At 54.9% G+C, this 14,927-nt stretch overlaps 1 protein-coding gene across 1 annotated transcript in view; it reads right to left on the reverse strand.

The window, feature by feature from the left end:
- The window catches only part of LOC103252434 (mitotic spindle assembly checkpoint protein MAD1-like), a 386,753-nt gene that overhangs the window by 192,326 nt on the left and 179,500 nt on the right, over window positions 1–14,927 (reverse strand). The window contains exon 4 of the mRNA XM_008051059.2: window positions 8,444–8,500. Coding sequence (XP_008049250.2) covers window positions 8,444–8,500 — 57 coding nt within the window. The remainder of the gene's footprint in view (window positions 1–8,443; window positions 8,501–14,927) is intronic.

Here is a 14,927-nt window from a genome sequence, read left to right on the forward strand (position 1 = left end):
CCCACATAAAGCAATGAGCATGAGCCTGGTGCACGGTGAAACGAGCAAATGCGGGCTTTGTACATGCTCATCACCACGTCTAAGACGGCAGAAGTAATGGCAGTGACAGGGAAGACCCCATGCCACACAGAGGTAGACTGGAAAGAACACATCTCCTGTGCAGGGGCCGGTGCAAGGAGAGCAGGACGGGATGCCCAGCTGGATTTTTGAGGGAAAACGAGGCTTTGCCAGACTGAGAAGACGTTCTAGGAAGTGGGAACAGCACAGGGATCACAAGGAAGGGTACAAGACGACGATGCATCAGAGGACGGCAAGCGCTTGGTGACCACAGCACGGGGGCTGAGCGGAAGAGGACGTCCCCAGTGTGTGCGGGGCTGGCCCACCAGGCACTGGGGAACCGAGTGAAGGCCTTCAAGTGGAAAGGCGGGCAGTGGGCGCCGCGTTGGTCCCGTATAGCAGGGGTGGGAGTTCACCATAGACTGAATGCTCCCCAGCACACTCAGACGCTGAAACTCTAAGACGTGGGGCCTCAGGAGGTGACGAGGCCATACGGGTGATGCCTCAGGAAGGGGATTAGACCCCGAGGCCCCCACAACACTTCCACCACGCGAGGGAGCAGCAAGAAGGCGTGTCGAGCGCCAGACACCCAAGCCGCTGGCACCTGATCTTGAACCCCCGGCCTCCAGAAGTGCGCCAATCATGTCTGCTGCTTCAAGCCACTCGTCTGTAGTACATTTGGTACAGCAACTGAGCAGAACGAGATGCCTGGCCACGGGGCCTCTGCTCCCTCAGAACGGCAGCCTGGAAGAGGCGCTCAGTAAGTACCTGCTGAGTTAGACATATTTATCCTAAATGCAAGAGGCCTTCAAAGCAAATGCTTGCTCTGGGTGGTGTAGTTCCCCCCATCTCTGTGGAGGAGTCTCGCCAGCACACACTGAGGAAAAGACTGAACACAGGAAACCTCAGCTAACGAACAGGCAGAGAGCCCAGGAACAGCCCCAGGGGCCAGTCAGAGGCAGGCCAGGCTACACTCTCGCTCAGCAACCCTTCCTGAACAGCCTGGGTCTTTCCAAATACACAGACTCACTTCGCCTTTGCAAGGCTTTGGAGGAGTTACTGTTTCCTCCTCCCCCCTGAGGAGAAGGTGGTGAAGCACCTGCCTGTGGTCACACAGCAGGGGAATCCGCAGGCATGGCTCAGTGGAGGGGACTCCGCCTGTGTGGGATGGAAGACAGGCACGGAAGCTCGTAGGTCAGAAATGCAGGAGAGGATACGTCTAGGGCTGGAGGGGAGTACAGTGACCTGAGGTCACAGTCTCAGACTTCCGGCCACTCCCCAGACCTACTCTGGACACATCCGTGGCCCCGAAGAGCCTCTCAAAGCTCTGGGCACTCATCTATCAGGGAGCATGGGGATACAGGTTCTGCTGCAGCATGAACTGACCAGGTTGCCCTAAATCAGGAGGCTGCTACCAGCCCACACAGAAATCACCCTTGATCCCATCCCCCCTAGCAAGTCCACCAAGCACGAAGTGCTCCAGTCCCAATTGCTGCTTAATGCCTCAGGATGGACCCAGAAAGTGAAACGAGGCACCATCAGTCACCGAACCAGAAGCTCGTGTGACAATTCGCTGGGAGGCTGTTGGCCATGCTGGTGGATGTGATAAGACAGATTCCTGGGTGGGCACACACTGGTAACAATGATGACCAGGACTGAGTAGTGGGCTCGTATCTGTCTGCTTGTTCTACCGTCATCAGCATAAGAAATTACAGAAGCATATCCATGCCTCCTTGGGTGTGTACAGCCCTACAGATCTAACAGACGTCCCTAACGTGCATGTGGCCAGCAGGTCTACAGTGAGAGCCCATGGGAATGCATGGCCCACAGGTCTACAGATGGCCCTAAGGGGCACACCTCCTGCAAGGTTTACAGACAGTCCTCGGGAGTACTCGGTCCACAGAGCTACGGACAGCTCTCGAGAGCATGTGGCCCACAGATCTAGATTGTCCTCGGGTGCACATGGCACACGGATGGCCCTAGAGTGTATGTACCCCGCAAGTCTACAGACAGCCCTTAGGTGCACACAACCTGCCGGTCTACAGACAGCCTTCAGGCATGCACAGTCCTGTGAGTATACAGCCAGCCATCGGGTGCATGTGCCCTGCGGGTCTACAGACGACTTTCGGGTTTACGTGTCTTGTGGGTCTACAGATGGCCCTGGGGTGCACACAGCCCACAGGTCTACAGACATCCCTCAGAGGTACTCAACCCTGTGGGTCTACAGACAGCCCTCAGGTGCACACAGCACACAGGTCTACAGATGGCCCTTGGGTACACACAGCCCTATGGGTCTACAGATGATCCTCAGATGCACGGCCCCACAGGTCAACAGAGGGTCCTTGGTGTACAACGACCCTCAGGTGCATGCAGTCCATGTACCTACAGACAGCCTGGGTGTGTATAGCTCTGCAGGTCTACAGATGGCCCTCAAGTGGGTACAGCTTGCAGGTCTACAGACAGCCCTCTCCTGCAGTTCCACAAAAGCCCTTGGGTGCACACAGGCCACAGATCTGTAAAATAGCCCTTGTGCAGTCTCTTCAAACAAGCTCTGCAGGTGGTCCTCCCTTTGCCATGAGGAGACTGAGGTTCAGAAAGGCCAAGAGGAACTGAAGGACTGCACACTCCTGCATGAGCAGTCCACAGAGTGTCCAGGCCCTTCTCTACAAAGATCTCGAGACCTGCCTTGCAGAAGGCTGTCAGACTTCAGACTCTGCCTGGAAAGCACTTGCCACCAAGCCTGATGCAGAGCAGGCCTCAACAGCCTGCCCATTTTGGGGATGGAACAAAGACAGGAGAGTGACAGGAAGTGGTCTGGCCTGGCTTTGGTGCTGCTGTAGCCAAGGCCCTCCAGAGGGTGGACCCATTGCAGGGCACCCTTGGGAGCAAGGAGCAGGGCAAGGAAGAAACATCACGCGAAAATGAGAGTCAAGGAAAATGACTACTTAATTGCCCAGAGTTGCGAATGGTACAATTCCTCCCAAGCCAGGAAATAAATCTTCAATCCTCCCTTCCCCAAAGTATATAAAATATTAGAGGATGTTTTTACAGTTATAATTAAAAAACTCATTTCTCCAGAAACTACAGGCCCCCTCTAATTAGGGGGGAATGTTAAAGATTCAACTCTGGCTTGGACATCTTTCCTTGTGATATTAATTGCATTTAAAGAAAAAAGCATGAATTGTACTTATGCTTTCTAATTAGTATGAGTTTGCTAATTAATAACAGAAAGTCAAACTGCCTTTGTCTTGTCATCTGTAATCAGCTAGAGAGGTTTAAATTTCTCTTTTTCTCCTTCTTTCCTAAACAGCAAACTGACTTTGGGTGAGAAAATAGCAGGCAAGGAGCTACAGGCTGGGAGGTGGTACAGGCACCTCATGGGAAGACGGCCGGAGAGAGGCCGTCGGCCATGTCTCAGATGTGGGCTTCTCCACACGAACGCCTGGGGATGAAGCCACCTGCACCCCAGCCTTTCCAAGGCCCAGGGGTGCCCCTTCCCCAAACAGCACCTGCTGCCAAGGCAGTCACCAGGCACGGGACAGGAAAGGCCACAAGCCAGACCCAAGGCTAACTCCAGCTGCCCACCTCACAATACAGGCGCTTAAACCTAAACAAGGAGCCCAATGAGCCAGTGGCAAAGGGTGCAGAAGAGAGAGAGTGGAGACAACATTCTAGGAAGAGTCATGCCACGAGCAGGGGCCTGGAGGAGGAAGAACATGGGATGTTCTGGGAGCTGATGACCCAGGATGCCTGGGCAATACGGTAGCCACTAGCCACATGTGGCTGCGGACAGTGATTAAAACCAAATAAGTAACTAAAATTTTAGTTTTTCAGGTCCTAGCCACAGTAACACATATGGCTAGAGGCTACTGCACTGGCCGGTGCAGACAGAGCACATGGGAGGGGATGATCCACCGATGGCACTGACTGGATGTGGGCTCTTTTGCTCTCAACAAGCCTTAAATGAGCTGCGGCAGGGCCGGAGGCCCCTGACGAGTGACGCGCCTAGGGTGGGCCAAGGCCCCATGGATGACTGGCGGCAGAGTCAGAACTGGACACTGACCTGCCCAGCTCCAGGCCTGCACAACCTTCACCCGTGGTCAGGACAGGGGTTTCCTTGGGGCAGCAGAAGCCACCTCTGGGTCCCAGCCCCTGTGGCAGTGTAACTCCCACCCTCTGGTACTGCCATTTCCTGCTTTCCTTTTAGCTGAGAGGGGAGAGCTGAGATCCCAAAACAAACCTGAGGAAACAGCAGGAAGCGCCACAGCACCCTGTTTGCTCACATCGGGAGAACCCGTGTCTCGAACCCGTGTCTTGGGTGATACCGAGAACTGACTCAGAGCCGCCCGCAGCCCCTGCCCATCTCCACAGGTGAGAACCTGGGAGATTCGTGTGCCATCAAGAGATTCCTGCTGAGTATGTCCCCCAGGTCCCCTGGCAGCTGGGGGTGGGGTCTCTGCACTAAGGTTAGGAATTCAGGGTCTAGAATGGGGGTTTCTCAACCCTGCCTGACATGAGAATGGGGACTTTACCCGGGAGAAGTAAAGTCATGACTCTGCTGGGGGCACCCCAAATTCTAAGTAAATGTTGTAGCGTGAGGTCCAGGCACCACAGTACTTTAAAGCTCCTGGGTGCTCTGATCAAGAAACAGCAATTATAGAACCAAAGAAAATAAAACACCCAGGCTGAAAAGTGAGCCAGGCCAAACCTCCAGCCCAGCGTCCCACCAAGCGACCCTGCAGCCCATGACAAGACACAATAGAGGCCCCACGAAGCCAGTAATGCAGGTGCTGCCAGGTGCTGTGCGGCACCCACTCCAGTCTCGGGGCCCAAGATCAGCTGCTCTTCTCCCTCACCCCCGGAAAGGAACCTGGGGTGAGCAGTTTCTCCAAAACCACCCTGGACTGGGAGAAGAAGAGACGTCGGGGTGGAGGTGTCCATGCTTCCGAGAAGATGGAAGGTTCACATGCAAAGGCTGCCGTGGGCACCTGGCAGGTGGTCAGCCATAATGTTGCAGGCTTGGCAAGTGCTTTGACAGCTCTCCACGTATAATCCCTCCTGGCCTCATATACATGAGGAAGCGTGGCGCTCTGGCACGTTTTCAATTCAGGTCAACACTGAGGAGCCAGACATGTTAACACGCAGAATATCAGGGTCTCCCTGGGGCCCCCCACCAGTCCCAGCCTCCTCTGAGTCAACAGGAAATAGGGCCCCTACTCAGAGGCCCAGAAAGCTCACCTAATGAGAAGGAAGTACTGAGAATCCACCAGTCTGTAACAAGGAAGACTATACACCACTCGTGTCATCCCGCCCCCGACGCAGGCTAAAAAGCGCCTTGGCATCCTTATTAATCACCTGCACGTGGTATACCACACTCCAGTCTACAGAGTGCAGCCTCACCACTGGTGCACCAGACTCCACAGTCTACACGGTGTTCCCTCACTCCACTCTTCTGCTGGCGCACCACACTCCACAGACCTCTCCCTGGTCCCAGTCACTGGTGGTGCACCAGATCCCCCAGTCTACACAGCGCTGCCCAGCCCCCACTCACTGAAAGCAGGCACAGGTCCATGCAGGTCACGAGCCATCCTGGAATAAGTCAGGAGATTGACTCTTGAGTCTCAAGCCTCCCACCAACAACACAGTTCCAATGTGTCCCCTCAAATTACATCACTTATGAGTACTCCAGAAAACACAGAGAAAAATCAAAACAAAATAGCTAAAGATAAACATGGTTCATGCTCACTCTAAACACATACATAGAAAAGGACGGCATTCAACACAGTCTCAGAACCTGTTTTCCCTCCACTTAACAAAAGATCACACCCTCCTTTCCATCCACCACTCTCCCCTGGCAAGCCGGGGACTAGCCAGGCCCTATTAGCCAACGTCTGTGTGGACAGGAAACACCTAAGCAAGGCAGACAGACCCGCTGCCCAGCCCAGCTCCACATCTGCACTGTAATTCCCAGCCTGGCCTGATGGTACCAGGTCACCTCCCTAACAGATGTGCCTTCCCACTTCACCTCCCAGGGTACTTCAGGTACAGAGAGGAGACTTAAGCTCCAGGACCTGCCAGCATCCTCACTGCGCCCGCCCCCTCACCTGGCCCACCCTGCACCTGCCCCCTCTGTGGGGACACTCATTAGCATTAAAATGTGCTCTTCCACTGCCCACCAGGTAAAATGAACCTCTCCCTATCCAACTCCAGGTTCTTTGGGCAAGCACCTCAGAAATGCTATCTACATTCGTGGCTTCAAGGGCCTCTGGTCCGGCTGGCTGTTCCCTGGCTGTTCCCCGGAAATAGTTCTCACTAACAGTGAAACACCTGTTGCCAGATCCAACAGCCGTTCTCAGCTCCTCTTCTGTGACCACTCTGCAGTGTCTGACTGAGCCGGACACTCTCCACTAGAGAAGCTTTGTTCTTCATGGCTGTTGTTAATGAACCTGTCCTCCCCTGGGTCACCTGATTCATGGCTGCTCCCCTGGACCAGATGCCAGGATGCTGGAGCACCCTGAAAGAGCCTCGACCTCAGGGTCTGACTTTTCTGCTACCTATTCACTACTGAGGATGGAAAGAACATCAGAGCTGATGGGCACCGTGACCTACGACTCAAGCTCCAGGTACCTCAGACTCCTTCACTTCCCTCCAGTCTCCCAACTCCTCCACAACCCCACCTAGCCAGAATGCCAAAGCTGTCCTCAACTCCCAGACCTCACACTCTGCCTAACCTGTATCCACCTTCAATATAGCCAAATCTGACCACGCCTCCCCACAGACACAGCAACCCTGGTCCAGGATGCCTGCATCACCCACCCTGGCCAACCCAGCCCCACTGGGTCCCCGTCACCGCAGTGCTGCCCAGAGCAGCCAGACACCCTTCTCGAATGGACACCAGGTTCATGTCACTGCCTCCTCGACCCTGTGAAATCACAGGCTCATCACGAACACATGGCCCATGTCGTGGAGTCCCTGAACATCTGCTGGGCCCCACTTCTGTCACCTCCAGCTTTGCTGTGCAGGGACACACAGAGCCCCTTCCAGTCCCAGGATCTTGGGTCCTGCTGTCCTGCCACCCCTCCATTCCAACCACTGACTCGACCTGCTCTGCAGAGGGCCCCAGGCCACACCTCTGCCCTGGATGACTGCCTTTCCTGCAGGCATGACCACCTGCATGTCTACCCCTCACTTCCTGTTGACTCGCTGCCGACCAGCCCCCTCGACAGTGACAACATGTGTGCCAGGAGGGACCCGTGTCACCAGCTGCTGCATCCCCAGCAACAGGAGGCATATCCTTAAGTGCTACTGAAGGAACAGGGAATGCTCCCAAGTCTCTGACAGGCTTCTCTGGCCCTACCTAGCCTTGTGTCCTTCTTGTGCCTCTCTGGCCCCTAAATATGCTGCTGCGGACAACCTGTGAGGGTATCTGAGCACAGCCACCCTTGGGCCTGGGTCTCATTCCCAGTCTGGTCTCCAGTGTTCCCTGCCTCACGAGCAATTTCTGACCCCACCCAAGCCAGGTTGACGTGTGGTCTGGCATGCATACTCCCCAAGGCCTTCCTGTGTCCTTCACAGACAAGACCCAGGCCAGAGCAGCATGCAGTGGGCTTACATTTTGTTTAGGCCAAAACATTTCAAAAGCAAAGCCCATTTGTCCCCTGAAGTACTCAGGGGCCCTGTGAGCACTGGAGGTCTAGAAGCCCGAGAAGAGCCCAGCCAGGATCCTCAGCTGCCTGTACTGCAGGACCTGCTCAGGCTCAGTGGCAGGAAGCTAGCAAGGGCAGGGCTGGTGCAGTCTGAGGAGCAAACGCCCCATCCAAGTACACCTACCTAATTAGGAGAGAAATAAGATGGTGTGCAGCAGATAAACACATGTTAAAGATAGCCCGTATCTTTGTCAGGACACATACAGCATCAAGCCTGAACCCAGGCGAGGCAGCTGTGCCTGTCAGGGTGACGGGCCCTGTGTCGTGAGGGCAGGGGTCTGTGGGGCTGCGGCACTGATGCCCACGGCAGCAGCCCCCAGGCCCCTCATGGTTCACACAGGCCTTCACGCTTTCTTTGACTCTTGGTCGCATGATTTTGTACAGCAAACATGTCACTGTCCCTGCTCCACAAGACTGACAGGTAAAGCCAGAGAAGATGTGTTCTCTTCAGACCATGCAGCCGTCTCACGGGTAGAGCCGGGACTCAGCTTCAATCCCCACGCCTTTCCATGCTCTATAATGTTTCTGATAACAGAGGGGGAAGCCACAAGCTTATGCCTGCCGGATAAGTCCTGATGGAAACAGGAGTTCCTGTCCAGGACCCAGGATTCAAGGTACCCTACACCCCAGACCTCCCTTTGCCACAATGGCAACAAACAAGCGCCCATGTCAGGACTCACCATGTCTGCTCTTTGTTTCTGGCCTCCCAGCTCCTCCAGGGCCTGTGACAGCTGAGCCTGCAAAACAAGACAGAAAGTGGGCCACAGGCTAGGGTGAACTAGGCCCCCTCTCTGGGGCTACAGGGAACACACCTTCCATCACCCTGAAGCCTCCACTCCTGGCAAACACGGTCCCAGGCCAGGGCAGCCACCTTTGTGAGGCCCCAGAACTCCACTGTGGGCAGTGGGTGGCCAAAGCGAACAAGGTCCATCCCCACCCTGCCTCCAGAAACTGAGAGTGGCAGGCAGGCATGGCAGGGAGATCCCAAAGGGGATTATGGGCTCATGGCGGGGAGAGCGGAGAGACACTTCAGCGCTCCCTCATGACAGAAGAGAACAAGTCACCTTCCCCCTGGTAGGCCCGTGCTCTGAAAAAACCGATGAAGACGACTTTACTGACAGAGGCCAAGCTTCGAAAAAGTTCTGGAGTTCCTCCCATGGCCACCACCGCATGGGACCTGGACGGCAGAGAGTGTCACCCTTCCCCTCATACTTCCCCAGAGGTACCAGCCTACAGCCTCCCCTAATGGTAGAGAAGCCAACAATGGCCATGTTGGGCCCCAGAACCTTCGGCCTTCTCCTGAGAGAGAAACTTCGCCAAGCACCAAGTCTGGGTCACAGCTTTGTGGCCAGCCGAGGACAGCAGCCTTGCGACCACGATCTCGACCAGGTGCCCCAGCCTCTGCTGGAGCGGTCCCAGTCACAGGGAGCTCATGATCCAAGAGGCCTCACGAGGCGAGGCCATGAGGCTGCTGTGCTGGAGCCTGGTCCGGGATGCCACATGGGCCAGCAAGACCAAACGCAGCACAGGTACGCGGTGTCAGAGCCAGAGGTCGCCTGCCCTGAGCCCCCACTGGTCCCACTACTCTCAACACCCCCATCAGAGGCCTCAGAGCCTAGGAAAATGGCCTCCAGAGCCACATGCTCACAACATGAGAACAATGTGAAATACACTCCCTGGCAAGCCGTGTGCCCCTGCTGGAAAACCATGTGGCAGGTGCCCCCACCGGCCACTGTGCAGAAGAACTTTCCACTCCTCACTCAGGCAGTGACCCACAGGTTTGAGCAGCCCATGGGGAGACGATAGCACCCTGCCACACAGAGCACGGGAACGCTGTGTCAGGAGGGGCCACACCTGTCAGGGAGGGAGAATGAGACTCAAAGCCAGCCCTGTCTCCTTTCCGTCACCTTCCCACACAGTCCTGAAGGGAGAACACAGATCACCAGGAGAGACAAAGAGGTCATGTCTGGACTTCTCCCAGGGATCAAGCTCCTGAAGGCCTGCAAGAGGGGAGACTCAGGTGCTGTGGCAGCAAGGGCTACGAGGAGAGCGCCTTTCAGCCAGAATCCTGCTTTCCTGAAGTCCAGCCAAGCCCCAGACAGCCGCAGGTCCGTTCCTGGGCATGGCCCCTCTCTGGGCAGGGGCACGTGCTTGTGACAGCACACTGCTCCTTTGCAGTCCTGTAAAGGCAATGTTCCCAGGACTGGCACTAGTGGAGGGGACATGCTGGCCATGCAGGAAGGAAAAAAGTCATTCCGGAAACAGCCAGTCTTCCTGAAACAACAACTACAAAAACAAGCCAAACAACAACACAATCAAAACCATCATTATGATGACCATGTGCTAGGACGGGCACGGTGGCGCACGTCTGTAATCTCAGCACTTTGGGAGGCAGAGGTGAGAGGACTGCCTCAGCCTGGGAGACTGAGATTAGCCTGGGCAATTTGGTGAGACTACATCTCTACAATAAATCAAAAAAAGTAGCAAGACATGGTGGCACATGCCTGCAGTCCCAGCTCCTTGGAAGGCAGAAGGATAACCTGAGCCCAGCAGGTTGAGGCTGTGGTGGCCGAAAGCGTGTCACTGCACTCCAGCCTGGGCAACAGAGTGAGATGCCCACTCAAGAAAAAAGACGCATGTGCTGAGGTGGATGCGGGCCCTGCAGAGCAGCAAAGAAGCTCCTCACGGGGACGGTCTCGGTCCTACTTCAGCCCAAGCAGCAAGGACACGGGCACAGCCATCAGGTAGGCCTAGGGAAGGAGGGATGAGGAGCCTGGGGAAGGAGCACAGGGAGGGGCAGGGGGGCTGGGAAGGGGCAGGGGTCCTGCCGAGGGGTGGGGAAGCACAGTGACCTCACCAGGCCTTGCCACAGCTGTCTTTCATGGGCAGGAAGGGATGTGCAGGGACCAGGCACGGGAACATCACCATGGACCCAAGGCTGGCCAGTATGAGCACTGTCTGCCAATTTACCAACACCCGCAAGCCAACCCAAATACTGAAAGAGAGAGGAGACGGTCAGCCTTACAAGAGCAACAGCTGTGCCTGGGAACTGCACAGACTCCTTCCACTGGCAAATCTTTGTGACCCTTTGCTCTATCCCCCAGAAGTGCAGCCAGCCTTGGTGAGGCGGCACTAGCCTGGAGCTCCTCCTCCCAGGGGATGCCCTGCAGTCAGAGGCCTCCCAGAGGACACTTAGGGTAGAAGAGCTCACGGGGAAGGCTCCCAAGGTAGCACCAGGCCACCTCCCGCCGACATGCTGTTAGCCTACCCATCCTCTCCTATGAGATGGGTTTCTTCACTGGTCCTACTTTAGGAAGAAAGAAACTGAGGCTCAGAAACAAAGTCATACCCCAAACCTGCCCAGCAGTCGGTGACAGGGACAGGATCAGACCCCAGGCCTGCTGTGACTCCAGGGCTCTGCTCTTCCTGCCACACTCAAACCAGACAGAATGAACTCCTTAAAGTCCCACAGAAGATGCCCTCATCATATCACCAAGAGGAATGGAGAACAGACGCTGACAATTCTCTCTATCTGATTAGTAGCAGAAACATACACAGAAATCCCATGGAGCAATGCGACAGAAAAACAGGCAAAAGTTGGGAAAAAGATGTGAGCGACACTTCCCAGAAAAGGAAACACATATGGTCAGTAAACACGAAGAGGTAATCAGCATCGCCAGTAATGAGGAAAATGCAAATCAAGGCAAACAATGAAATATCACTCTGCGTCCATTTGATTGGCAAAAAGCAAGCACATTGGCAACACTAAGAGTTGGAAAGCATATCAGTCAATTGGATCTTATATACATTGCTGATGGAATGAAAATCAGCAAATTACTTTTAAAAATAATTTGGTATCTCCTTAAAGTTTAACACTTACATGCCCTGCAACTCGGTAACTCCATCCCTAGGTACACATTCAAAGAATCCATTCAACATGCCCACAGCAGATACAGACAAAACTGTCCTCACCTGCACTGCAAGAATGAGAATCAGAAATAACTAGATGCCAGACAGCAAGAGAAGCAACAAAAGGAGGGATGAGCCCATGTGATGGGACGTCAGCTGGGGGCAACAGTCACATGCAACACTTGCACATGTCAAAGTGAGGAGAACAAATCTCCCTTGACAACACAGTGCGCTACTCTTTCTATCAACTTCAAGATCTAAACTAAATGTACTGTTCAGGCATTCATACAGATGCAGTATACCACCTTTATGAAGCAGGGCAATAATATGTGCAGAACTCTGTGCAGAGCTGCAACGGGGACAGGGGTGGGTGCTGGGTAGGGTGGGTGAGATGTCAGCTACCAGGAACTTCAGAGGCCTCAGGTTGGCAGGTGGGTTTCCCTATGTTCTTTGTACAAACACAACTTAAACCCCTAGCAGAAGGCCACATGGACCAATAACAGTGTGTGCTACGAATCCAGGTTGTGCTTGACCTCCTTCTGTGCACTTAGAGTACAAGAGAAAAACCAGGCCAGAGTGTCTGTCTGTGGGTGCTGAGAACCATCGGTGGCTCCCTCCAGTCACGCGAGACCCAGTGCCCACCACGCTTGGTGCCAGGGCCCGAGTCTGCCCTCTAGCGTGTCTTCCCCTCTCTCACCTGCTCACGCGCAGGGTCTTCTGCTGCTTTCTGAGCAGGGCCCTCCCGTGAGCCTCTACATCTGCCACCCCATCCTTCTCTCAAATACACCCCCAACCTTCTTCCTGAGCTCCAACCCACAAGCTTGCTTTTGTCCTCACTGCCCTTTTACCTAAACACACAGTGTCTGCGTCCTGGCACTGGGCAGGAAGGGGTCAGGCCAAGTGTGTGGCACGAGTGGGGGCTGGGGGAAGGGGATGGGTTTGCTTGGGGATGTAGACCCTGGGGACACCACCAGCAGAGGTGGCCAGAGAGCAGCACACAATCATGCAACCACTCAGCTATGCAGACTGCTGGTCCCCCAAGTCCCACAGGGCCAGACTCCCCAGGCTCCCCCGCAGGCCTACCCAGTTCAGGCCAGAGCTGGAAGGCCTGTGGGGGCATCCTAGGGTATCTGTCGGTTGTGGCTGCCACAGCACAATCAAACTCAGCCTCAGGCCCACCGCGGAGGCTGAGTCCTGAGCACATGAGCCCTCCCTGAGCCTCTGCTGTGGCGCCTAACTTGGCCGGACCACCTGAGCATCCCCCTCCCCACAGTGCCAAGGGGCAGGTCTTGAACGCTGCTAACCACAGCCCCTGCTGCCCACACACCACCCCAGGGAAGGCTCTGGAGCCTGCCTGGAGAAGCTTCCATCAGGACACAGGTGACCTGGGCACACTGGGCTGTTCAACACGTGGGTCCCTCAAGGGAAAGAGCCCACGCATCAGAAAGCTAAGGGCCTGGGTTCAGGGAGGAGCCCACCATCTCTGCTCAGCCAAATCCTGAAAAATCCAATGGCAGCCAGGGTCACACCAGCAACCCGAAACAGCCAACAGGGTAATGGCAGACCCCATGAGCCCAAACATCATGCACTACGTCAAGCTGCGCACCTGAGTGCTCCCTGTAGCCCAAGGAGCCAGGTGGTAACAGCCTGGGCACACTGTGCAGATGGGCAGAGCTGTGGCACGCAGGAAGCACTCCCAGTCCACACTCACATTCTACCTCGTGCAGTGCTACCGTGTGAAAGTCAACAGCCCCACACCCAGGAACTCTCCCTAATATACGTGTACCCACCAGTGACTGGGCCACAGAGACTATCCAAAGACAGAAAATGGCAACAAGAAGGCACCGAGCTGGTCCAAGCAGCAGAGAGGCAACCACAGAGCGGGCATCTGCACTAAGAGGCACCCACATGACCCCGCAATCATGGGCACGAGGCATGCTGCATGTGGTATGCTGTCCTAGGCCACAGGCTGTCATCACAGTCATCAAGTGACACCTACAGTACACCAGGTATGACACATCACTATTCCGATTTACGTCAGCTCACGTGGAAACCTGCAAAATCGAGGGCATTTGCAGACGTTGCTTAGGAAAGGCAGAGAACCTTCAGCAAGCAGCAGGGCTGGGGTCGGTGTAGACAAGGCCTGTCCCTGTACCGCCCACGCAGGCCAGGTGAGCAGGTACAAAGCCATGTGCACACCACAGGCAGTGACCATGGACAGCCAGTCCAGAGTGTGGTGACAAGTCAGGTCACAGAGACCTCAGCTTCTGCAGCCACGACACCAGGCAGTTAGGCCTGGGCGGTGGTGCAGGCCATTTTGGAATGTGTCCCTGAGGACATGAAGGAGCAATGGGTCAAAAGATAGCTCGCTTACAACTGGCTGATCAATTTGAAGCAGACGCTTTCGGCGAACAGGCAGATGTCAACCTAAGGAGCCCTTCCCCGCCCTGGCCCCGTTCTGCCCAATATTTCCAGCGACACAGAGGGCATGCTTCTCATACCCTCACGTGGCCCAGGGCCTGGAAACACAGCAAATCTGCTGGAGACTCACAAGACTTCAGAAAGCTCCCAAAGCCAGGGTCACCAGCAGAAGACTACCTGGGAGCTTAGTCATGGTCCACATTCTAATTGGTGCACTCGCCTGAGTGGATCTGAGGGAAGCCCGCCTTCGAGTGGCTCCCAAGAGAAATGTAGCCCGGGGGAGCAGGGAGCCATGATATGGCTGCTGTTTCCCGAAAGACTGGCATGGCTGGGCTCGTGTGCCCATCTCATGCTGTGTAGAATTCCTGGGCCTCCCAGAGGGACCAAGACTCAGTTTAACAAGGCAGGCACCAAACATGATGGCTCACGCCTATAATCCCAGCACTTTGGGAGGTAGAGGTGGGAGGATCACTTAAGACCAGGAGTTCGAGACCAGCCTGGGTGATGCAGCGAAACCCCAAATTAAAAAACAAAAAGATGTTCACAAGCTGAAGTGTTGCCAAAGTAGTGGCCAGGGCAGCAGAGGACATTACATGAGCCATTTGGTCAGGAAGCAGACACTTTTGGAGATCACAAGTGCTATCTTTGAGGAAAGAACTGAATATACAAGGACGTTGCTCACACTGTAATGAGAAGTGCACAGAGTCCTGATGAGGCTCTGTTTATCCATCTGCATGGTGGTTACATCGATCATTCACTTTGCTAATTCCTCAGGCTGCACATTTATTATCTGTCCCTTTTTTTTGTGTATGTATCATATGCTTCCATAAAAAG

The sequence above is a fragment of the Carlito syrichta genome, unplaced genomic scaffold (genome assembly GCF_000164805.1).
Source record: "Carlito syrichta isolate Samal-C Ts95f unplaced genomic scaffold, Tarsius_syrichta-2.0.1 Scaffold158442, whole genome shotgun sequence".
NCBI classification, from domain to species: Eukaryota; Metazoa; Chordata; class Mammalia; order Primates; family Tarsiidae; genus Carlito; species Carlito syrichta.